Source organism: Colius striatus, chromosome 4 (assembly GCF_028858725.1).
Source record: "Colius striatus isolate bColStr4 chromosome 4, bColStr4.1.hap1, whole genome shotgun sequence".
Lineage (NCBI taxonomy): Eukaryota > Metazoa > Chordata > Aves > Coliiformes > Coliidae > Colius > Colius striatus.
The window spans coordinates 61695748-61721854 of record NC_084762.1 but is presented as its reverse complement, the minus strand read 5'-3'; the positions used below and the strand labels follow the sequence as shown (position 1 = coordinate 61721854).

General features: G+C 39.6%; 1 protein-coding gene across 2 annotated transcripts in view; it reads left to right on the top strand.

Annotated features, from left to right (window-relative positions):
• Window positions 1-23708, top strand: part of ARFGEF1 (ADP ribosylation factor guanine nucleotide exchange factor 1) — a 99503-nt gene extending 75795 nt beyond the window's left edge. Inside the window, exons 23-39 of one of the 2 annotated variants that reach the window (XM_061995626.1) lie at window positions 2738-2828; window positions 3976-4016; window positions 4116-4285; window positions 4936-5087; window positions 5249-5421; window positions 6311-6471; window positions 7038-7168; window positions 9225-9354; window positions 10310-10445; window positions 10533-10671; window positions 15822-15891; window positions 18134-18263; window positions 19147-19286; window positions 19663-19831; window positions 20766-20904; window positions 22433-22550; window positions 23289-23708. In XM_061995626.1, coding sequence (XP_061851610.1) covers window positions 2738-2828; window positions 3976-4016; window positions 4116-4285; window positions 4936-5087; window positions 5249-5421; window positions 6311-6471; window positions 7038-7168; window positions 9225-9354; window positions 10310-10445; window positions 10533-10671; window positions 15822-15891; window positions 18134-18263; window positions 19147-19286; window positions 19663-19831; window positions 20766-20904; window positions 22433-22550; window positions 23289-23453 — 2255 coding nt within the window. In that variant the 3' untranslated portion in view covers window positions 23454-23708. Of the gene's footprint in view, window positions 1-2737; window positions 2829-3975; window positions 4017-4115; window positions 4286-4935; window positions 5088-5248; window positions 5422-6310; window positions 6472-7037; window positions 7169-9224; window positions 9355-10309; window positions 10446-10532; window positions 10672-15821; window positions 15892-18133; window positions 18264-19146; window positions 19287-19377; window positions 19519-19662; window positions 19832-20765; window positions 20905-22432; window positions 22551-23288 lie in introns of those variants that run through there. The other variant, XR_009818665.1, reaches the window with a different exon arrangement.
• The last annotated feature ends 2399 nt before the right edge of the window (window positions 23709-26107 follow it).

Below are 26107 nucleotides of genomic sequence, written 5' to 3'. Positions count from 1 at the left end.
GCCTTTTGAACTTTACCCAGAGCCAAGCTAAAGCTTTGTGTTGCCTCAGTTTTTCATAGCAATTTTTTTTTGAGGAGTAATGGTTATTTAACCAGCTTCCCTGATCTTAGCCCTCAACTAGTCCTAAGCATCTGACTTTGTTTTCTCCACAGACTTTTTTTCTTACTCTGCAGTCAATCCTTTTCTTTCTATTGTGTCTCCTTTGGCCTTCCTCTATGTACTCCCCTCACCTTGCCAAGAGTTGCTGAAGGGAAACCTTATGCCTGGAAATTAATGTGTCTGACAACATCTCATATACTGAGCTTCTTCCTGCCTTTCTAATGTATGTCCTCCAGTTCAGTGTTCCCCAGTGACCTATCCAACTTGGCTATTTCCAAATGCTGGTGGTTTCTCTACACTGAAGTAACTGGCCTTTAAAAAGTCCTAATAGCTTAAGAATGTAAACTGTAGTCTGGTGTCTCTAAATCATACTTGCTAGTCACTGGTGTAGGTCCAGCTCATAAAGACTTTTTTTTCCTCCTCTGCCTAACTGCATTTCTAAGGAAAATAGCCTATGGCCTCATGTATAAAATGTTTCTCTCTGAATTGAATTTCTGGAATGCCTGTTAGAGTGCACATATGGGAACTTAACCATTTTCTTTTCTTTTATATCTTATCACTTCAGTCTTATAGGAAAAAGCCTAATTCAAAGAAATTTTATTTTAATGCACTTAGAGGCTTTTAAAATATGGTAATTTTCTCAACTGTTTTAGCTTTTTCACTCTTATTCACAAATCCCCTGCTGCAGGTACTTTAATTTTCTGTCTGTGATCACTCTGAGGTATCCTTTGGAACTACAGCTTCTGAGCAACCTTCCTATAAGCCTAAATTTCTGTGAAGAACCCATAGTGCATATATCCATATATACAGATACATATTTTACAGGAAAATATTGCTTAATTAGAGTAAGTGAAGTTGTATTCTGGTCACACAAAAGCTTAATCATTGAAACCTGCTTAAAAAAATCAGAAATGCATAAGCAGCAGCGTTCACTCTTCTTGCTGAAGTTGGAAGTGTGTGTGTGTGGTGTTTTTAAATATCAAAACAAACCTGACCCTCAAAACCCCTTTGCCGATTTCCTGCCAGAAAAAAGATTGGGGTGTGCACTCTTCAGACATGTACATCTGAATGTCTTCATCACTCCTGTGTTACCTTCCTACTGCGGCCCTTCTTTGTTTTACGTGAAAACTCAAAGCATCCCCAGCATGTGGATTGTAAAAGTAAAAATACAAGCATCTTTTCCTTTACTTCCTTGATAGGAATGTTGTATTACTTGGAGTTGTAACTGTGAAATTCAGCTTTCTTCTACTCTAGTTTGTGTTCATAATGTTAGAAGACGAAACCTGCTACTTTGAATAAGTCATAGCCAAAGTGTACTTCTTAAGTAACTAGAAATCCTCTTTGAACAATAGGTATATGAGGAATCAGTTTTTCATAAAGAAGAATTATATAGGTGACTGTTTCATTGTAAAAGGTCTTGTAACTGTTGGACTAAAAATCTGCTGTCTGTTCAGCATTGATCATAAATCCTACGGTAGGTTAGGGTTACCTACTTCTTGGAAACAGCTCTTCAAACTCACAAGGCTGCTTGTTTGATATGTTTCTTATATGACACATTACCAAGATGAAAGCTAATTGATGCTAGTAGGTTGTATGCTTTATAAGAGAAGTCTTGATCAAACTCAATAGAATGATAAGTTGCTGAAATATTAGTGTAAGGTTACATAGGTATGTACAGATGTCCTAGATGGATCAGTTCAGATGGATCAGTTTATCTATGTTTGAGAGCCAGTCATCTCCAGCTACTTACAAGTGTGGAGTACAGCAAGACTTGGAGACGAATTTTGAGTGGCAATCTGAAATGTGATAACTTTCAGTCTCTGCAAAGTTCTGAGAACTGCTGGTCTTCTTTCAGTCGTCTGTTCTCCCCAACTTGCTGATAGGCTGCCTAAGAAAAAAAAAAAAAAACAACAAGCAACAAACCTACATATAGGCTAGGTGGAGTTACCCAAGAGGGGTTGCAAGAGTCCTTTTGTTTTGTTAGTGAAGGTTGAAGGGAGACTTAGAATTTGGCAGAAGTTAGCATTTTCTTAACCTGAGCTTTCCCAGTTGTGGGTTACCATTTCTAGCCTCCAAAATAAATATTACTATTTTTATTTACAGATTTTTTTTTCTCGCTGTTTTTAGGCAATAATTCTGCTGTACTTGAGATGCAGCTTAAAGATGGAGTTTTGCTGGGAGCTTGTCTCTCTGAATGATTATAAAAAAAGCCCTATCGGGATGAATTTACTCAGTCACTGCTAATAACATGTGAAAAGTTCTCCCCTGTGCAATATTTTCTGTATGTTCTGTATTTTCAGTAGCAGAATTACCAAAGGTATATTGAAAGATGGAGAGAGAAAAAGGTGGTTCTTGTGCTGTTGTACTTTTCTATACATACACTTGTTCCAAATGTAGACAATTTTCTGGGGCAAATATAGTTTGGAAATGGTTAGAGGATCTAGAGAATTAGGACTTAGACCGAGATGCAACTGTTCACTGAGATGCCTAACTCGTACAAGGGAAATTAATTCTGTAATGTTTTTGTGAATTAAAAATAGATTTAATTATAGTGGTAGTGGCAAGACTTCTCTTCCTCTTTCTTTCCAGTGCTTTCAATGTTATCTCTTAACCATTTTTCAAATTTTATTAACTGTAGTTGGTGGAAATGTGGATTGGAAGCAGATAGCAAGTATTCAGGAATCCATTGGTGAAACCAGCTCACAAAGTGTGGTCGTTGCTGTAGACAGGTACTGTATTAAACTTGTGCTAGGACACTATCAGTTTACTCTTGTTTCAAAAAAACCCTATGTAAATATTATCATAATTAATGTCAGTTTTGTGGGGTTTTTTTTCCTTTTTTATGGAGCAGAAGTATTTTTGCAAGAGGAACATAAAAAAAATGTTGGGGGAGAAGCTGTTTTTTAGTGATATAAAATGATTACAGGAGAGTTGCAGAATGAAGACTGATGTGCTGTCCAGTGAATCTTGGTTTGTTATATGTAGCAACATACAGCACATCTCATTTTACCTTAGTAGAGGAAGCATTATTGTCAGACCCTTTTTCTCCTAAATACAATTACTGACTCCTCGCTTTCCTCTAGGTTATGCAAGTGTTGCCTGAAATTCCCAGAATTATTATTCCAGTCTTCTTTTCCATCTTATTTGTTGTAACAGGATTTGATCAGGCATAGTACACACCATAAACATTCCCCTGTTTATATGGTAAAGTACTGATCAGAGAGGAGTGGTAATGAATCACACTCTGTCAGCTTATAAGAAATCAGAAAATGCCATTTTCTTAATGGTTGTCAAAATTGACAATTGCAAATGGATATCGCTCTGAAGGCTTTCTGTGATTGAGGAGAAGATCAATGCAGGATCAATGTCAGTTCAGTGAAAACTGCCTCACAATAAAATCACATAAAGCAAACTGGAGGCTTAATGTCAAGCATATAATAGCTCTTTAGATTTGCAGTATTTCTCCTCACTTCATAACTTTGTAGTGGGAAGTATTTGAAGTATCTATTTGTCAAGGCACGTAGGAACTGTGCACTTTGGAGAAGTTTGACTTTTATATCTGGAGCAGGCCTGAATAGTTCATAAACTACTGACATTATTCATTGTCACTGTCAATGGGCAGATAGTATGAGAAACAGTGCTCACCTCCCAGTCTCCACTCATGTTTATGGAAGTTATTTTTAAATATAGGAATAATGGAAATATTTCTGGGTCTGTTGTCAAACTGCAATATTTTCACACAATTACTGATTATTTTTTAAAAAATAAAAGTAGTCAGGAAATGCCTGTATGTGTTTTCTCTAAAAATCTTGAATATCCATTTAGGATGCTTTGAAAACAAGAAAAATTAACAATATCTTAAACTGCACTTTACAGAATATTTACAGGATCTACAAGGTTGGATGGAAATGCTATTGGTAAGTTTTATTTCCAGCTCCCTATCCCTGTAAACTACCAAGCAACTTTGTCTTAAACCTTGGAAAATTATTGCATTAAAATCTGTGGTCGTTCAACAGTGGATTTCGTTCGCTGGCTTTGTGCTGTATCTATGGATGAACTGCTGTCTGCCACCCACCCTCGAATGTTTAGTCTGCAGAAGATAGTAGAGATTTCATATTACAACATGGGCCGGATAAGGCTACAGTGGTCTAGAATCTGGGAAGTTATTGGAGATCATTTTAATAAGGTATCCGTGTCAATGATTGTACTGTGCATGCTCCTTCTTGAGTTACCAAGAGTTACAAATAAGCTTTATTTAGAGATTTGTTGGAAAAGCATGTGCTCATCTGAAAGATAGTGTTTTTTTCTGTCCTTGTGTCTAAGTAGCTTAGAACACCAAAAAAATTGTAAAGCTGGAAAGGCCTGTGAGAACACAGAGGAACACAGTATAACAAAATGTAAAAGCAGCAGTACACGTTACCACAACCTGGGTCTAGAATGGGCTGCCTTTAGTTAGCTGCTCTCATTTTTGGGTTTGTTTTGTGAAGCTTGGGATAAGAGATTGTTTTCTGTTCAAGACTAAATTGACTATTTGTCAGCTGAATGTTTGTCATACATTTTTAATACAACGCCTTGAAGTCTTTCTGGACAGCTTGCTTATTTTTAGAAAGATGTAAATGCTAGGATTTATAGTGTAGAAAATAGCTAGAGTTCAACAGGGATTATTGAATTGCATTAAAAGTGTGGTTTATGGAGTTGGCTACTGTTTCATTTTGTTACTTTTGTTAATTTTCCAATACTGCTAATTTCTCTTTTATCAAACTTAGAGGCATCTTGGGCTGAGTCCGTAAGACTTGTGATGCAGGCTTACTATGCATTTCTATTCTACATTACCAGGTTGGCTGCAATCCCAATGAAGATGTAGCTATTTTTGCAGTGGACTCATTAAGGCAATTATCAATGAAGTTCTTAGAAAAAGGAGAACTTGCTAATTTCCGATTCCAGAAGGACTTCCTAAGACCGTTTGAACATATCATGAAGAGAAACAGGTAATAACATACAATTAACTGAATTGTCTGGGGTCATAGGCACCAGCGTTTGCAATTAATGTTTCAAATTGCTTTTATAAAATCAGTTGCTGGAGAAATATACTATTTTAATTTATTATGTAATTTAATTTAAACAATTGTTGTTTATTGTCCTACTTCAGGTCTCCTACTATTCGAGACATGGTTGTACGCTGTATCGCACAGATGGTAAACTCCCAGGCTGCTAATATTCGTTCTGGATGGAAGAACATTTTTTCAGTCTTTCATCTGGCAGCCTCAGATCAGGATGAAAGTATAGTGGAACTTGCATTCCAGACTACAGGACACATTGTCAGTGAGTATTGACGATATTCAGATTCAGGCATCCCGAAATGTGGTACGTGACTAAGAAGCTTTATCTGTTGGTTCTACAGCCAGCATAGTAAGGCCTGCTTCATGCTTTAGAACCAATGTTTTACTCTTTTCATGTAATCCTTGGGAAGAACGCTTAGGAAGATAATTCAATAAGCTTATAGCCATCTGTCTTCCTTTATGCCTTAAAAAAAAGATATAATTATCAGTTTGTAGCATTCTGTAGTAAAACAATGAGTGAAGAATTTTCTATTTGTTTTCTCTATTTGTGTAGTCATTTTACTATTATGTTGTTTGTTTACCCTTCTCCTTGTTTCTGAATTGTGCTTGTCTATGGTATCATTTCGTAGAACGTCATTCTAATTCTCATTCTAATCTAGATCCTTGGCCATATAAGGGCATCTCTTTGTTCTGTCTTAACTTTTGCACATTCCTCAAACTTTGTCAGCATTGATAGTGTTTTTTTCCTCAAAATCAAGATAATGGGACAATATTATTGAGGGAAGTCCTTTTGTAGATGTAACTCCATGGATTATGTGGGCCTCTTAAGCTCTGATCATACAGACTAGTGGTGGTGTTAAGTAATAGGCCTATTGCTGTGTTCTTCCTTAACTGTTAAATCGCCCTCCCTTAGGCTAGTTGCTACCTTGATTTATTTTAGACACTTACTATCAAAATAGAATGCCCTATAGGTGATTTTTTTTGAGGGGTTTGAGCATTCATTTCTTAGTTTTTATTACTACTCAAGCGTTGGACAGCACTAATCAATGAACCAGTCTCTCTTAGCTTCTGTTACAGTTAGTTCACATTAGAATTAATAGATTTTAAAGTATGACGCTTTTTTTCCCCTTTTGTTTACGCTTTTCTTCCAGCAATTGTGTTTGAAAAACACTTCCCAGCAACCATAGATTCTTTCCAGGATGCAGTAAAGTGCTTGTCTGAATTTGCCTGCAATGCAGCATTTCCAGATACCAGTATGGAAGCAATCCGCCTCATTCGCCACTGTGCAAAATATGTATCTGATAGACCTCAGGTATAGTCTGTATTAACTAAATTATAACTCTTTTAATCAACAGTACTTTAATAAAGAAGCACAGTACATGTGCTGACTTTATTGGCTTCCCTTCATATTTTGGAGATTAGTGAAAAGTGTACTTTATTCCAAAGCAAATAAAATGCTACAGGCTCTGAAATTATTGTTTTTTTCTCTTATTCCTCCCTGTGCATTCCCATCCACCCAGTTCAGCTGAAGAATGGATAATGCCATAAGCAAAAATGCTTGATATCCTCAAAATGTTATGGTTGATCCTAATTTTTAGTGCTTTCTTTATGAAAGAAAGATTCAGGCTGAACTGCAAGCAAAAACTGGTGCCTCAATGTATCATCTCCTTTATTTCTTTTTTGTTTCTTTTTCAAATATACTGAGCATTACTTTGAAAAATGCTTCACCTTCTCAGTATGTTTTTGATTACCAGCTCACCTGAGATATCAGGGTGTAATACTAATATAGCAGAGATTGTTATTTACAGTCCAAACTGAGTTTTATTTAGAAGAATCTAACTCTTATGACTCTGCATAACCCTGTGTTTTCTTCTAAAGGCATTCAAGGAATACACAAGTGATGATATGAATGTAGCTCCGGAAGACAGAGTGTGGGTGCGAGGATGGTTCCCAATTCTGTTTGAGTTGTCCTGTATCATCAATAGATGCAAATTAGATGTAAGAACCAGGTAACAATCAGTATTTGTAATTCAAATTTTTAAAGGCTTATATTGCACTTCTAAAATAGAAACAGCTCTCTTAGCAAACATAACCGTGCTAAAATGACTTGTGTATTTCATTTAGATGATATCACTGTGGGAACACCACATTTTTTTTTAAATAGATGCTGGAATGTAGGGTTTAAGTCTTTGTTCTTGATATAGGAAATGTTTATCTTGTGTTATAATAAATAATCAATTTATGTTATAATAAATAATGAATTTATGTAGTTGTGATTGCATAATTCCAAATTGATAATTATTACTTTTCTTTAAAATTAAATGTTCAAATAGTGCCTGTTGAAGGTGAAATCACAAAGATAAGAACTGTTTAAATAGTTCTTTTGAAAATAAATGACAGCTTAAGTAAATTAAAATATAGTGACTGTTGTCCCTTTACTATAGAACCTGTAAACTATTTAAAAGAGCTGAGCTCAACTTAGTCAGATATGATGGAGACAGTTTATACATGGAACACAGCAAAATGTGAAAGTCAACTCTGAATTTTCCTAACATATATTGAGCAGGCGTTATTTTAACACGGAATGTCAACTCTAAATGGTCAACATGCTTTAAGTCCCTCTGCAGTTTGGGGTTTTTTTTAATAAGATAGGAACGTTGGATTGATATCCAAATCTGTATTTTTCCAGTGGCAATAGTGATCCTCTCTGTTCATTAGTAAATATAAATGTATAGTGTTTGAATTGATGAAATTCAAACCTAGTTATTTCATTTTAGTGATTTGCCATAGTTGACTTGGGTAAGCCTCGTGTCACGTTTCTCTGATTAAAATATACATAAATGCTCCATGAAATTAGTAGGTTTTGTTTTAGTGGACTCCAACCACAAAATTCTGTTGGAATCTTGCCTTGGTTTTAATCCTAGAATCATAGAATTATTTCAGCTGGAAGAGACCTTTAAGATCATCAAGTCCAGCCTTCCTTTGTCCCAGTTCTAGTAACCACTAGACCATTTCCCTAAGTGCAACATCCACCCATCTCTTAAACACCACTAGGGACGATGACTCCACCACCTCCCTGGGCAGCCCATTCCGAAGCCTGACAATCCTTTCAGTAATGAAATTCATCCTCATATCCATCCTGAACCTCCCCTGGCACAACTTGAGGCCGTTTCCTCTTGTTCTATTGCTTGTTACTAGGGAGAACAGACTGACTCCCGTCTTGCTACAACTTCCTTTCAGGTAGTTGTAGAGCGTGATAAGATCTCCCCTGAGCCCTCTTTTCTCTAGGCTAAACAGCCCCAGATCCCTCAGCCATTCCTCATATAAGACGTGCTCCAAATCCTTTACTAGCTTGGGCCTGCCTCAGGATCCTCTCCAGCACCTCCATGTCCTTCTTGTAGAGAAGGGCCCAAAACTGGACACAGGACTCAAGATGCAGCCTCACCAAAGCCGAAATTAAAACTCACCTACCTTCCTGTATCTTTCCCATCACAGTTCCTTTGAGGATTTTTAAACTGGTTTTATACCATGATTTATTAACAGGTTGAGGATTTCAGAAGCAATTGAAAAGGCAAATTTTTACTGATTTCTTGTAAAACTTGTTTATTTTCCTTGAATATGGCTTTTCCCCTATTAAGTGTGTTCTGTGACAGATCTGATGCTACATATGAGAGATATATAAATGATTGTAAATTTACACATGTGCATATGAGCTGTGTATCTGGGCTCTCTTTACAGCTGGTGAAGATTAATATTCATTTCTAGACCTCTATATTTCTTACCTGGAAATACTTGTTCCTTTATTTTTGTGGTCCAGATTTCTATCTGAAATTACCACATTTCTCAAAATGTGACTGGCTCTTAGCTGGAACTTTTGAGTACTTTTTAACTAAGTTGATTTTCTACTTAATTGTAGTGTACTAGTGCAACTGATCCACATCAGATCAATGCTTAACCTTCCTAACAGCATCTGAGTTTCTTATCTCAGTTGCAATTGGACATATTTGGTCTAATGCGTGTCTTTTTTTGTAACTCTTGATGTATGTTTGTTTTTCTTCACTTCAGGGGCTTAACAGTAATGTTTGAAATAATGAAGACATATGGACATACTTACGAAAAACACTGGTGGCAAGATTTGTTTCGAATTGTCTTCAGGATATTTGACAATATGAAGCTGCCCGAACAGCAGACGGAGGTGAAAAAAATGGGAGAAGATACTTTACATGAGACATATATTTACAATAGAAAGCCTGATTAGTAATATACTTTATCAAGTAGTGTAAGGCAAAATTCAAAACTTGCATAGTTGACCAGTGGGTGTAGTAGCCTAATTTTGTTTTATTAGCATTCTGTTGGAGGTATTGTCATTTAAGGCCTAGTAGAGGCCTAGTTGTTTCTAAGAACAACTGCGGCTTTTACATGAGATGTCTGGCATCTGAGACACACATCATTTCACTACAACATCCTCAATGGAACAAGGCTTGTAATCAGCAGTGAAGTCACAATTAGAAGAAATAAGTTGCATGAGTTCAAAACTTTCTGGTGACTAGGGAAAAACAAAAAACCCCACCCATCCCAAAGCAGCGCTTTGCTTTCACTGCACCCTTTTGACCATCCAAATGGATTTTGAGCTGCCAAGCCAGAGCCAAGCACTGTCCTGACAAGGAAGTGAAACAGAAATGAGCTTACTAATGTAAATTATATGTAAATTATTCATATTAGAAATTTGATCAAAATTGACTTCAGGAGGCTCTGTGTGAGTATTTGTAGAAGGACACGTCTCACCTTCTAAGTTTTTATTCCGTGGAAAATATTTAGAAGAAACACAGAAAACTTAAATGTTAAATTGTTAAGCTTGGTGGTGTACTGTTAGACACTAAGTCTAATGTACCTCAGTACCTCATGATAGTAAATGCTTGTCAGTCCTATAATCTGCTTTCCAAGAATAGTTGTTTGTTCCTGTAGGTTTTTTAGACCTGCTAGTTAGCAAAGTAAAAGCTCAAGCTCCAGAATTTGGGGGCTTTGAGATCTGGAAAGGAATTGCATGTCACTGTAAAGCTATTTAAATTGAGTAAATACATATATCCATATGCCTGCAAGGATGTGTGTCCTAAACAAAATTGTAACTTCTTTTTCCCCCCCACTCCTAGAAAGCTGAATGGATGACAACTACTTGCAACCACGCACTTTATGCAATATGTGATGTATTCACACAGTATTTAGAAGTACTTAGTGATGTTCTTTTGGATGATATATTTGCACAGCTGTACTGGTGTGTGCAGCAAGGTAGGACTGTCCCAAATTACCTTAAGCAATGTTAACATGTTATTATGTTGAATATGAATAAACAAATGCACTGTTTGTCTTTTCTAGACAATGAACAACTGGCACGATCTGGTACAAACTGTTTGGAGAATGTTGTCATCCTAAATGGTGAAAAGTTTACCCTAGAAATCTGGGACAAAACTTGCACTTGCATGCTGGATATTTTCAAAACTACAATCCCTCATGCGTAAGATAACCCTTAATATTTATACTTTGTAAAGTAGTTTTAACTAGAAGACTTACTGTTAATTGATCTAATAGGCTAATTGAACAAAAAGCTGTTACCATATGAACTAAATAGTAGCAGGCTTTCCTGGAGCATAGTGATAAATTAGGTGCTAGATGTACTTACTACTTTTGTATTGTAAATGTTAAAAACTGGAAGTAACATATGAGAAGAGAAGGGGAAAAAAAAACAACACTACAAAGCAAAACCCAAAACTGTCACTTGATTCAATTTTAAATGTTGGATTTTTTGAGAAGTACCACATAATTTCCTTGTCATTTTCTTTTTGTAACAGATGAATGCTATTGATAGGCAGACTTTGCAGTTTGTAATTACACGTGGAGCTCTTTCTACAAAATGCTAAAATACTGCAACAGTCACTTTTACGTCACTGTGGTTGATGGTTTACCTCCATCATATTTTTCTATTAATTCTGATTTTTTAATGAAAACCATCTTGCACATTTGGTAACCGTATTTCTCTTTGTGTTTAACTCTATATGAAGTTGCTTGGAACAAGGTACTGTTCTGAGTAGTATGTTGTATGCATAGAGCAGAATGACAAAAACCGATATCCAGCATTTTACCAAAGATGAGGAAGTTTTTTTTCTCTCTAACCTACCAACACTGAGGTGAAACACAGTCATTTCCAAATGTGATAGTCTTAACATTTAACTGTTATTACTTGTCCTATGTCTGTCAACTAGTTTATAAAGTTAGCTTCTGGGTATTACCTAGTTCACCCCTGAAGAAAACTGAAGCAAAAGGGAGCCTTCTGCACATCACTCTTTCCTTAGCTGTAGGGTTATGCATCAGATAGCCCTGTAACAGAACTTCATTCATGCTTAAAAGATAAGTTAATCCGTCTGTCATTACCTCACTGATTCTTTATTGTGAGTAGGTAAGAATTAATTAAATCAAAAAAATATTACTAAAATGAATCTGAAACATCTGGGAGCTGTCAAGTTTCTTTTTTGTTTAAATTTGCATTTTGGTAACTGCCGAAAAGGAACTTTGAGACCAAATCTCTGGACGTAAAAGTACAATTGAATTAGTCGTAACTTACTATGTCCCATACTTGGAAGGATTTTGAAGTGAATACTTACTTGCAGAACGTTTACTTTGGTTTCTACATGTGATCAAAACTTAGGTTTCTGAGCATTCTTATAGGTGAGTATTAGAAACCCTTCTAAAGCAGCGTTTTGGATCTCTTACCATTTAGACACACTCGAAATACTCTTGGTGCCTTTAGCTATACCCGATTTGAAGTATGTGCGCTGTACCGGGTGCTGTCTATGGCACTCTACTTTTAATTGGTATTTCATATTTGTGTTTCTTAGTCCCTCTGTTGGCCTCATTTTTGCAGTGGAGCTCGTTTGCTCTCCTAGCTTTAGTAATGGGCTTTTTTAACAACATAGTTTTAATACTCCTTGTGGAAGCTGCCCCAGTACTTAGAGAAGATGGCAAACGCTCCTTTTATCTTTTTTCCCTGTGGCTGGAGGTAACATAATAGTTAATGTAGAGATTTAGACACAGAGAAATGACACAATGATATATGGGAAAGTTTTATGGAAAAGTGCTTTATTGCTAATTGTCTTGAAATAGGCAGATGCTATGAATCTCAGGAGTGTGAGATATCTTCTGGCAGAGGTTTTTATTAATCTGATCTGGTAGGATTACATTTGGGTTTTTTTAGCACTCATATAAAACATTTCCAGGTTGCTTCTTCAAATTAAGGTATGCAGCTCTGGCTACAAGAGTTCTTAGTTGCAGTACTAGACTCTGCTGGTTCTTGGCAGATTAACCTTTTTTTGCAAAGAGACATGGTTATATTATTTCCTTGTTTGGAAAACTTTGTACTAGCATATTAGTCAACTACTAATTTCAGCAAGGATCACTAATTAGAAAAGTCTTCTACTCCTGCCAAGCTTCTACAAAATCACTGAGGTGTTGGTTGCTGAAGATGCTAATACAGAATCACACAGAATGGCTGAGGTTGGAAGGGGCTGTGGAGGTCATCTGATCTGAGGTCATCTGGTCCAAACCCCCTGCTCAAGGACTATGGGTTTTGAATATACCCAAGGAGGGAAGCTCCACAGCCTCTCTGGGCAACCTGTGCTTGTGCTCAGTCACCCTCACAGTGAAAAAGTGTTTCCTGATGTTCAGAGGGAACCTCCTGTGTTTCAGTTTGTGCCCACTGCCTCTGTGCCTGTCTTTGTCCTCATTACACTCTCCCTTCACGTATTTAAATACATTGAGCCTTCTCTTCTCCAGACTGAGCAGTCCCAGCTGCCAGTGCCTCTCATCAGAGGAGAAATGTTCAAGTCTCTTCAGCACTTTAGTGGACTTTTGCTGGACTGTCTCCAACATGTCCATGTCTCTGTTGTACTAGGGAGCGCAAGACTGGACACAGTGCTGAGCAGGGTCACCTCCCTCCACCTGCTGGCAATATTCCTATTGCAGCCCAGGATGCCATCTGCCTTCTAATGCAGCAAGGGCACATTGCTGACACATGTCCAACCTGGTTTCTACCAGGACTCCCATGGTCTCTTCTGCTAAGCTACTTTCCAGCTGAGTGGCTCCCAGCCTGTGCTGGTGCCTGGGATTGTTCTTCTCCAAGTGAAGAACTTGATATTGCCCCTTGTTGAACAGCTTAGGGTTCCTGTCAGCCCATTTCTCTAGACTCTTTGACAAGTCCATCTGGATGGCAGCATGACCCCGTGGTGTATCAGCCACTCCTCCTAGCTTTGTATCACTAGCAAACTTGTTAAGGGTCTGCTCTGCCTCATCATCCAGATCATTATTGAAGGTTACTGGCTCATGTTTAGTTCATTATCAACCAGGACTCCCAGGTCTCTCTCTGCAGAGCTGCTCTCCAGCAGGTCAATCCCCAGCCTGTACTGGTGCATGGGGTTGTTCCTTCCCAGATGCAGGACTCTGCACTTGTCCTTGTTGAACCTCGTGAGGTTCCTCTCTGCCGAACTCTAAAGACAGTCAAGATCCCATTGAATGGCAGCACAGCCTCTGGTGAATCAGCCAGTCCTCCCGGTTTGGTGTCATTGGCCAACTTGCTGAGGGTACACTCTGTCCCCTCATCCAGGTCACCGATGAAGACGTTTAACAAGACTGACCCCAGAACCGATCCCTGTGGAACTCCACTGGCCACAGGCCTCCAACTTGACTTCACTCAATTGATCACCACCCTCTGGGCTCTGTCATTCTGCCGGTTCTCAATCCACCTCACCATCTACTCATCCAACCCACACTGCCTGAGCTGATATCAGGGGACTGGAGCATTTTTCCTGTGAGGAAAGGCTGCGGGATCTAAAGCTGTTCAGCCTGGAGGAGACTGAGGGGGGGACCTCATTAATACTTAAAAGTATTTAAAAGGTGTATGTCAAGAGGATGAGGCAGCACTTTTATCTGTAGAGTTCCAGTGATAGGACATGGGGTAATAGACAAAAGTTGGAACACAAAAAGTTCCATTTAAACTTAAGGAAAACGTTCTTTACTGTGAGGGTGAGGGAGCCCTGGCACAGGCTGCCCAGGGAGGTTGTGGAGTCTCTTTCTCTGGAGGTTTTCAAAACCTATCTGGGCACATTCCTGTGTGACCTGATTTAGGTGAACCTGCTTTAGCAGAGGGGTTGAACTAGATGATCTGTAGAGGTCCCTTCCAATCCTTACCATCATGTGATTCTGTGAACAGAATTGAACATGGTATTGACCCCTGGGATACCATACACCACTAGTTACTGGCCTTCGACTAGACTTGATCACCAGCATTTTCTTCAGCCAGTTTTCAGTCCACCTCACTTGGTTTTTAGTAGTTTATTTGATTCTTCTTTTTATTTAATTTCTATTGTGCTTATACTTTTAAAAATTGAAATTTTCTGAAGCTTCATGAGCGCAGATCTTTACTTCTTGGGGCTGAGAACATCGGGGTGAATGGCCACTTGTCCTCGGGAAATTCAAGAGTTAGAATAGGTTCCTTGCACAAGTTATCATGATCTCTGCAGGCTCATAATGGCTCCTTATTCCAATACTTCCCTTGGCAGATGGAAGTTTAAGACTTTATAGCCTGAAATAAATTGCACTGTATTTAACAGCCTCTGATCCAGAATAATCTGTAATTTGTGTCCTGGTCGCTTTCAAGAATCAATTTAGTTCCGTGCTCTACTTTGTTGTCTCATTTCACGCCTCAAGATTTTCTTTTATCTCTTGATTTGTCTCTTTAGTTCTATGGTCTTTAGTTGTATTGAGGTCAGTGGTAAGTTAATTGAGGGTCCTTAACACAATGGGAAAGATCTCACTGAGGATACAGACACAAATGTCCATCAAGCTTGCCTCACAGATTGGGGCTAAATAGTTTGAGATCTTAACAGTGACAAATAACTTTAATTTTTACTTTGTAGCAGTAGATTTGATATAACAAGAGATGATGGGATCACGTAGGTTATTCAGTTGGATTTCCCCAAATTCTTGGCAGGGAGATTGGTTCAGTAAGTTACAATTAAGGAGAAATTTTTGTAGTGCTTGAAAATCCTCAAGACATCAATGAGCTGTAGGGGAAAAGGTCTGAAGTATTGTCAGTGACTTGGACCCACAACAGCAGTGAATCCTAAGTGGAAACAGACCATAATGATGGAACATAACGCAAACGGAGAATACGAAACATCTCCAGACATTCATGTAGATTTGTCCTGGGGTAGATTCATTCCTTATTCCAGGTAAAGCTTAAGGCAGTGTGAGAGAACAAGCCCTGCTGCTGGCACTAGAGAACTGCCTAAAGCCAAACCCAGTATTTGGGAGAAAAATTAATCCATCTCCACATAAGCCAGTTGACCATAAGGCAATTGCCAGAAACGCTGAAGTTCAAAACAACACAACAGTGACATTTGAATAGTGTGTGTTAAAGAATAAAAGATATACTTAAAACTGAAATTAGTGTATTAATTTATGCAAATGTCCATCTATTTCTTTATGTTTGGCTTCCATGAATTTACATTAAAGCAAACAAAAACCCCACCATATTGAAGTGGATATGTTTTAGAATACTGGTGCTGATTTGTATTTCAAACTTCCTAAATTCAGTATTGGTTTTGTGTCTTCAAGGCTGCTGACTTGGCGACCAGTCAGCGGAGAGTTTGGCTCTGGATCGCCCTCTGATGCTAAAGAAAAGCTGGTAAGTTGCTGAAATAAGAAATAGTTTAAAAGCTTGCAAGAGTTTTGTACAAATGTGTTGTGAGAAGTGAAAAGTATATTTAATTTAAACCTAAATTTATATTCCCTTGAAGTTCTGTCCTGATAAAGTGATAGTTAATGCTTAAAAATGGCAAGGAATTAAATGAAAAAGAGAAAGGTATATTTGTTTGCACCAAAGCTGGCTTCCAGAAGCTGGCTGTAGGTTGTTATCTGTGTGTGTTTTAGGTAATGTCCTGTGCCTGGTAGGTCTCTGTAACACTGTTATTTGGGTTTGAGCTGTTTTCCAGTTTTAGTTTCATGTGGCTCAGTATTATCTTTGGTGTATTGGCCCGAGGAATTTAACTCTTCTTTCCCCTTTCGAATTCGCTCTCGTAGTAAGAACTTAAACATCAGTGTTTAAAATAGAAAATATGTATAACCATCAGATCTCTTAGCACTGATGGAATAAACTGATGTAAAATTTGGATTTCCTTGCAAGTGGCAGCACTGTAGCTACTTTACTACTGAGGAGAATTAGTTTAGCTTTTGGCCATTCTCAGGAGATTGCTGCATGAAGGTCGTTGCAGATTAATGAAGCATTTGATAAAAATTGTTCAAAGATGTGGTCCCAAAGGAGCTCTACTGAGAGACATCCACTCCCTCCGTTTGTCTTTATGGAGTGTTAACATAATTTACCTACAACAGGGCATTAAATGTTGACGATGGCCATTTCTCATGATACAGGTATTTTACATCCACGTGACTGAATGCACTTGCTGTAGCTTGACTCATTTGTAGTGATTTGATGTATAAAGGGCTTGATCTAAATGTTGGCTACATTTTTGATCCATTTATGTCAAATATAATAGCACATAAATTGGCAAATATGTTAAATGTCTTAGTCATGGATAAATTGAAGGATCTTTTCTCTTTGAAATAGTTTAATGTGAATGTGTTCAAAAATCTTTTTTGTTTTCAGTGTAAAAAGACACTTTACATCTTCAAAACTAGCAGAAGTTGTATAATAGATAGTGTTAAAGGAGCTACACTTTGGATCCTCACTTTTGGTAGGATAGAATTTTCACAGGCTTTAGATAATTCCATCTAATTTTTCTTCAGGTAGTTCAAATCTAGTGAAGTATTTTACTGTCTATAGATAGAATATCTATTGAAAGTGTATTTATACTTGATAGAGATTAAAAACTTGGTCGTTTGCTGGTATGAGGAGTTGCTATGTTCTCCATAGGAACTGTATGTGTAGATTTCAGTCTCGCTGACAACCCAATGCAGAGCATTAACATTTGGTCTCCCTTGGCACGCACGGAACAAACACCCATAGAAATGCTGCGTTACTGGAAGGGGATGTCTTCTATTACTGATTACATTTCAGAAAGCATTCATTGAAAGAGGCAGATGCCAACAATAGGCATTACTATTGATTCTAATGCTTTGCATTCAATTGATCAAGCAGATATTTATTGAAAAATAGAAGCCCCAACAATTCATCTTCGGAAGTCGATGGGTTCAGGCTCACAAAGTAACACCATACAACATGGAGAATTGGAACACGTTGCAGAAATCTGCTGAAGCAGCTCCCTGGCAAAAGGATTTTAAATTAGAGCATTTTCTTGATACTTAGGTATTCTCCTCCATTTTTTTTACTGTGGTAAATTCCTGTAGCGCCTAGAAACACATTAGTAGGAACTTACAATTCAGAATGTGGAAGAGAGTAAAGGCAAGTAAAGACTCAGTAATACCTGATATTGTTTGGAGTTGTCAATTGAGAGTTATGTGTTCACGTTTTCACCCATTACAAAAGGAGTGCAAATTCTCACAGAAGCTATTGGAGGTTTGTACTGCAGATCAAGGTAGACACTGCATTTCCCAGTATCAGAACCTTGCAGCAAACCTCATAGACTTAATGCAGTAACAGTCAAACTGTTGGCTGACATCCTCAGTGCTTGGATGGCATACAAAAAAGTTTATGTGCAAAATACTACTCATTGACTTTGCCGTGTCACTAAGCTTTTGCTGTGTGATAAATTTTCAGATCTTTCCTGGTAGGTCATCTTTTTAGTGTGTCTTTCTTGGATGCTGACACCTAGTACGACTAAAGTTGAACAAGAAAGTGCAATGTTGAAGCAGCAAATGTCTTAAGCTATGAAGAGCACAACACTGCTGGTTATTAGCTCACAGCAGCTTTCTGTAAATCAATTATACTTTATTTTTTCTTTCTTTTTCAGGATACAATCTCACAGAAGTCGGTAGATATTCATGATTCTATTCAGCCCAGACCTTCAGATGGACGTCCATTTCAACCCAGCGCAGGGTCCACAGTAGGTGAAGAAATGAGTAAAACCAGGCCAACAGCAAGTGCGTGTTCTGTAGTGATTTGGCATTTTATGTCTGAGAAGAGTAGTATTTAGCAGGTGTTTGATATCTTTAGTTACAGCCCCAGCTATAACTTTAGAAGCATGATGTGAGGAAAGTTACATTCGTTAGATTTTTGTCTTCAGGCAGTGTGATGGAATTCTGGTGGACTCCTGTGGGTTCACATTTGTGATTTGTGCTTTAAAAATCTAGAGTTCAGCTGCCAACTCACAGGCTTTTTGCCCAAAGTAAAATATGAAAAGTAGTACTCTCCTTACCATGCTATAGAAACGAGCAATGTGGTTTGGTTTGTTTTGTGGGTTTTTTTCTTAAGAGCAAAGTTTTTTCTGTGCAGAATGCAACAGAAGCAATAGCTGGGGGGAAAAAAAAAAGTGAATTTGGACCAATTTGAAGAGGGTATATCAAATCCTTAAGATACTTGTGCTGAGTTGTGTTGGTGCTTAAAATGCTCATGCCTGGTGGTTGTGGTATTTGCCATGAGTACAAACAAGCACCAGTGATGCCGGTGCTGTCCAAAGCCACCGCTGCCTGTGGACAGTCTGTGACTCTGGTTCTTGCCATTGCACTGATGCCAACGACAAGGTCACTGATTTTGGTGATTTTTAGGTAACACTGAATATTTGTCCAATTCATGGTGGGCATCTTTGAAGTTAGGAAATAGGTGGTTTTTAAACCTGCCAGTTGCCAACATGCTGATTAGTCCAAGTCTGAGAACAACAGTTCAGACAAGTGGATTCCAGGTTTGGTTTATGAATGTGCTTGAAGTTAAGCTGCTCTTCAACTTAGCCCCAAAATAGCTCAGAAAAAGAAAAAAGTATTGCAGTTCTTCTGTTAACAAACAATTTTCTTTTTCTTTCCTTTAAAGAATTTCCAGAACAGAAGTTATTTGCTGCTCTTTTGATCAAATGCGTTGTACAGCTGGAACTGATTCAGACTATTGACAATATTGTGTTCTTCCCAGCAACTAGCAAAAAAGAGGATGCAGAGAATCTAGCAGCAGCACAAGTAAGTAGAACTGATAGGCATCTCTCCTTTTAACAGGTTTTCTCCAGTGGGTAAAGCTTCATAAACTCACGTATCATCTTCTAATTTACAGATTTTTTAGTAGCGCCTCAGAACTTCCCAGCAGACTATTGAGGGATCTTTTACATCCTGCATTAAATCGCCTTTGCTGTGCTGGGGCAGCGCACCGTGGAGATGAAAACGTGTGTTGTTGGAAGGGGTTTATGTGACTGGGGTGTGTGTTCACTTCTAATACAGTTTCAAGTTTAAATGCAAGGACAGTTGGAAACAAGGGGAGGATTTAGGCATCGCAGGAGCTTGCTGAAGACAGCTGTGAATTTTTACTTGAAATCTTTTGTGTTCTTTTTTTTTTTACTAGAGAGATGCAGTAGACTTTGATGTCCATGTAGATACCCAAGATCAAGGCATGTATCGTTTTCTAACATCACAGCAGCTTTTCAAACTTCTCGATTGTCTGCTGGAGTCTCACAGATTTGCTAAAGCGTTTAATTCAAACAACGAGCAAAGAACTGCTCTCTGGAAAGCAGGTGAGTCAGTCACCTGGGAGAAATATTTTGCGAGAACGTGCTTTGACCAAAAATAGGTCAAAAGTACTTTGATGCTGAATGTAAAATAGAATATCAGGCTGTAACTTTATAACCTTGGAATCTTAAGGAGAGGAAGACTCATCTGTGCAGGTGCCAAGTGTCTTTTCTGTTTCTAAAAATGTAAGGCTTACAGCTGCCAAGTTGATCCCTTGGCTGTAGGTGTGAGTCCCACGCTTGGAAGCTGCAGGCACAAAACCCCAAAACTTGTTGGGAAAGTCGTTCTAGCTGCCAGTGTGTAAGGGAAATGGACATCATTTTCTGAAACAGATGGAAAATGGACTGTCCATAGCATCGTATTGAATCTGTTCCTGACCAAAGTCAGCTCTGTTAGTATCTTCAATGGTGAAGGCATCCTGTGAATGTGCAGCAAGCTTTTTTGTGCTCTGGTACGTGCCTACGCAGAATCACTTCAGCTTGAGGATGAGGTAGCATTAATATTTCTGGGTCTGATTGCTGCCAGTGTGGACCACCAATAGCAAACTGAGTTGAGTTCTACCATTTCCAAAGCTTTTACTGTGCTGTTGCATAAAATGTTACCAAAACCAAGCAATAAGAGAGTATAGACTATAGAGAGAGGTTTGAGACCAAGTCCATTGTTCAGGTGGTTGGAGTGCAATCTTTTTGTACACCCAGGTTTCACATCCACTTGGAAGCTTTTCTAAAGCTGGGTGCCAAACACAGTTACCCTGTGTATACACACAGGTTACATTTTAGCCGTACTCCTTATAGGAAATGTGGAGAGCAATTAATGGCAGGAGGTGCGTTCTTCTGACTGTCCAGGTGCAGAAGGTGCTTACAAGGAGAAGTGAGGGACCAGGAGGAAAAATGTCAGATGGAACAAAGATCTAACAGAGGCTGCGTGGGGTTTCTCTAGGTTTCAAAGGCAAATCGAAGCCCAACCTGCTGAAGCAGGAGACGAGCAGCCTGGCCTGCGGGCTGCGCATCCTGTTCCGCATGTACACGGACGAGAGCCGCACCAGCGCCTGGGAGGAAGTCCAGCACAGGCTGCTCAAGTAAGGACCACGTGGCTGAACCTGCTGATGTTAGGTCTGGTGTTAAAGAACATTTGTTTTTATTTAAAAGGATAGGTGTCCTCTGTTTGCAGTTAATTTCCTAGAGCTAAGGCAGTGTGGTGCTGGTGGCTAAGGTTAACAGTTTTTGTGTCACATGGAGAATGCTGCGCCTCCAGCTACTAATGCTGCCTCTGCTTTTTGCTCCAGTTACATGTTTTGCAGGAGAGAACAAAAGTTATGTCACCTCTTATAGCATGTGGGTAGGTGGGTGGTTGTTACAGGACCTCTTTAACAAGAAAAGCAACTATCACCTAAACCTTGGTTTTTTTTTTTTTCTTCCAGTATGCTCAGGTGTTTTAGGGAGCTCATGCTGTTTGTTCTGATCAGAAATGAGCACTGGGCTTGAGGAGCCTGGGGGCACACAGATGCTTTTGTGCATACTAAGGTCAACGTAAATGTTTTCAGTTTATAAAGTTGTTCGACAAAGTGTTGGAATAACAGAGGGTTTAAAACCATGGCAGTAACACAGTGAAAGAGATTTAAAGTTTATAGACCAGAGAGCAGAGCTGAAAACTACTTGATTACATCAGCATGAGATTGATTTTTCAAGTCTACATATAATTTTTTTTTTTCATTTAACAAAATCATTGCTTTCTGTTACAGATCAGGCTTACAGTAACTTTCATAAAATGGTAACAGGCCAAATGCAAGGTCCTGCACATGGGTCAGGGCTATCCCAAGCACAAACACAGGCTGGGCAATGAGTAGATGGAGAGCAGCCCTGCAAAGAAGGGTTTGGGGCATTGGTTGATGAGAACCATGTCCTGGGCTGCATGGAAAGCAGAGCAGCAGCAGGTTGAGGGAGGTGATTCTCCATCTACTCCAGTCTCATGAGACCACACCTGAGTACTGTGTGTAGCTCTGGGGCACCCAACGTAAGGAGCGCATGGGCATGTTGGAGTGAGTCCAGGGCAGGGCCATGAAGGTGATCAGAGGGCTGCAGCACTTCTCCTATGGAGACAAGCTGAGTTCAGCCTGGAGAAGTGAAGGCTTCAGGGACAACTGATAGCTGCCTTCCAGTACCTAAAGGGGCCTACAGGAAAGCTGGAGAGGGACTTTTTACAAGGGCATGTAGTGACAGGACAAGTGACGATGGCTTCAAGCTGAAAGAGGGTAGATTTAGATTAAATATAAGGAAGAACCATACTCACTGTGAGGTTATGAGGCACTGGAACGGGCTGCCCAGAGAGGCTGTGGATGCCCCATCCCTGGCAGTGTTCAGGGCCAGGCTGGATGGGGCTTTGAGCAACTTGGGCTAGTGGAAGGTGTCGCTGCCCTGCCCATGGCTGGGGTGATGGAACTAGATCATCTTTAAGGTCCCTTCCAACTCTGACACCATTCTATGGTATGGTATGACACAATACACCAGGGCTCTACACTGGTATAGCTGCAAAGCCAAAGCTCTCTCTCTGCAGTAGAGTTCAAAAGAAAGTGTTGGTTACTGGTTTTTGTGTCTCTTCTCCTCTAGTGTCTGCAGTGAGGCTCTGAGTTACTTCCTCACTCTTACATCAGAAAGTCATCGGGAAGCCTGGACTAATCTGTTACTCTTGTTTTTGACAAAAGTCCTGAAGATAAGTGATGAAAGGGTGAGTAACTGTTTGGAGTGGTAATTAAGACAACATTTACAGGTTCAAAGTAGTTCCAGAATCGTTCTCCATGCAGAGTTACACACTTGACTTTAAAAGTTCCTGCTGCTCTGTCAGTGCTCTTTGTTGAGGGGATGTACACTGAGACTGCACTTGACAGATACCCACAGTGTAATGCAGAGTGAGGATGCAGTGAGTGGTAAAACACAACGTGCCTGAGAGAGTTTAAAGGATGCTCAAATCCTTTATAAAGGGTGTGTAAAGTTGCTTTTACTGCCCTTCCCTGCTGAGGAAGAGGATTAGTGGCTGATACTTTATTCCAAGAAACGACTCCTGTTTCTGCTTCCAGTGCTCCATGTATGTCACCTTGACCATCCCCAAAGCAGTTCTGTGGTAAATAAATCTGTATTTAGATCTTGACTAAATCAAAACTTGACTGAACTACTAAATGAAAGAGGCCAACTACAAACAGAACACGAACTGAAAATAGAAACATTCTTCCTCTTGTAGAATAAGCATTAGCTAGGAGCTGTGTGTAGCTAGCGAGCCTCTGTTGGAGCACATCACAGCTGTCTTGGCTTTATTCTGGTGCTGCTGCCTTCAGTTGGGTGGAGATGTTTCTGCTTGTTGCTTTGTGGGTTTCTCCCCTTGACTTGGGAGAGGATTCAGAGTTGCCAGCACTTCCGGAGGTGTGTCAGTGCCTAATGGAAGAATTTCTTCTGTTTGTTCTCTCCTCAGTTCAAGGCTCACGCCTCGTTCTACTATCCTCTGCTGTGTGAAATTATGCAGTTTGACCTCATTCCTGAACTGCGAGCTGTTCTGCGGAGGTTCTTCCTGCGGATTGGTGTGGTTTTCCAAATATCCCAACCTCCAGAACAAGAGCCTGGAATGAGCAAGCAGTAGCAGGTAGCGACTGAGCGTTTAAAAGCTTCTGTTCCTCGGCTAAATTAAAGGATCAGGTAGCTGAGCCTTCTGTCTGGACACCAGTAAAAATGGTTTCTTTGTATGGCAATGTGCATCCAAGGGTTAATGGTACAGACACTTAAGACTATAATTAAGGCTTGCAACACTCCAGCCCCTTTGTTTCCTGACAGGTTCTCTCTCTCTCTCTCTCTCTCTCTCTCTCTCTCTCTCTCTCTCTCTCTCTCTCTCTCTCTCTCTCTCTCATTTCCCTTAGCCGGCTCATGCTGAGCAGGGAGCCGTTTTTAGCACAGTCCTGCTGTCGGCACGGGCTGCAATACCCTTTACCGTCCCAGACAGCAGAGTAGCCACACATGGATGTTTATGGCGGGTGAGGAAGCAAAATGTACCCAAAGAACTATATATGTAAAGGTTTGAGCTTCGGCAAGAAGTACAACTCAGGAGAGCTGTATTTTGAAGGATAAAATGTTTATAGCGAAAAGAAAACGGAGATTATTGTTCATGGTAAAAGATATTTAGCAACTATGTCTGATATTGTTATTCTAAGATTTTTGCACACTCAGGCTGCCTGAGACGTTGGTAATCACCCTGCTGTGAAAAATGTACAGAGATGCAGGTCTGTAATATAAACTCCTTAACACTATACAGTTCTTCCTCAATTGTTTTATTTCTGTATTATTGATTTGCTGAAAACCCATAACACTTCATTGTTTACCAAATGCACTAGAAGTTTGGGTTTCCTTTTTTGGGTTCTGATCATTGGGTTTTTTCTTCCTTTGTTTGTTTGGGTTTTTTTTTTGGTTGTTGGTTTCATTGTAGCCCAGAAGTTAGTGTTGCTGACTTTCCTCAAGAGCAGAGGTAGGAATACCACGACTGACGTAACTACCTGTAATATACTTGTTTTAGGGCTTTTAAATATAAGGAGCCATTGAAATGATGATCCTTCAAGGACTGGAACTTGAATCACTGCAAACAAGTCTAGGTTGTGTCTGCTGTCAGATGTTTTCTGTTTGATGTAGATTTCACTCTTATGTACAGAATTTAATGTTGAATATATTCAAGTAACAGATCTGGCATGGTTTGGGGATGGTTAAATTTATTGGAAATGTATTCATACTGTGAATTGTGCTCTGCTGGTTGAAAGACAAGATTGTCAAGCATTCTGTATTACAATGGATGTAGAAATTTTTTTCAGATGGACAAAATGTATATGGTACAGATATGTAAAGTTTTCTATGTAAAAAAAATTCTGTACAACTTTCTGTACAATATTTGGTTCTCATCTGGCATATTCTAATCAGGTTATAGGTCAATAAAGTTTTTGAACTCTTTCATCAGTGCAATCAAAACCTGTCTAAACCCCCGCTACTTGTTTGACAGTTTCCTTTGCCTCTCACGCTCTGCTTCCCGAGGGACAAAGCCCATCCCACCAGAGGCCGCAACGGGAGTGCCCTTCGGTTGACTTAGAGGTGTGTTCTTACTGGTGGTTTGGCAAATGCAGGGTGAAAAAGAACAGTAAGTCTAAAAAAAACCCCAGAACACCAAAGCAGAAAAGAAATAGTAAAAGTGCTTGTACGTGGACTAGTCCAATGAACCCTCCAGGGCTGCTGGTTCAAAATACACTGTCCAGCTAAAGCCTTGTCAGTGTCTTTGTAAGAAGTAGAAGTGGAATTGGATTGTTCTGCAGTGTGTTCTGAAACTCTCAACAGGCACCGAAAAGTGTGAAGACTTGAGAAGGTGGATGAGGGAGCCTGATGTCAAAGAACAAATCTTGCTGTAGCTGTTCACAGCAGGCTCCAAGAATGAGTGTAGTAGTTGAATGAAATAGCTATGGAAAAGCCTGACCTGTTCCCTCGTCATTTCAGTTGGGGTGGAGCAGAACCAAAGAGGGAGAAGGGAGGTTGTTTTAATGAACTGTCATTGTACAGCCTTTAGTCTTAGCTGTGGGCCTTTGGGTTTTTTTCAGTGTGTTGTGTAATGCTTAAATCTTAAACCCCTGTCCTAGGCCATACCTGGGGACTTTCTTGTCTGAAAACATGTTCACTTTAGATCCTTACAATTATTTTGGGACTCCTGCCTCAGGAAGCAGTCCCACAGGCCCTGCCCTAGCCTTGGGCACAGAGCCCGGAAGGTGCCTGGGCTGTTCGCCCCAGGCTGAGGAACAGGAGAAGCCTTTGGCTGCTGAGCCAGAGCTTCAGGTAAGAATGAGCCCAACTTGGTACTTCCTCCTGGGGAAGGAACTTGCTCAATCCCTGAGGCAGCACAGTGCTGCCTTTGAGCAGGTGCACAGGAGGGACACAGGCACCATTTCACTAAAAATCCATTTTTACAGTTTGTTTTGGTTTCATCACTAGTTTTTGTTTGCTGGTCAAGCTTTGGCCTCTGAGAGGGAATTCCTAACCAAGAGGAAAGTCACAAGCCTTTCCCTCACTTCACCTTGGTGTTTCGGTTGTCTGAACACCTAAAATCTTGCTTCCATCAGCACATCCATCTTTCTGAAGCTGTGTGCTTTCCAGCAGCAACTTCTCTGTGCGTTCCTTCTGTTTTGAAGCCAGACATAAGGTTTGAGTTTGTTCCCATGTACCCGTAAGCTGACGCAACTGACAGATGAAGAAAACTGAAGGCTGCTTCCACAG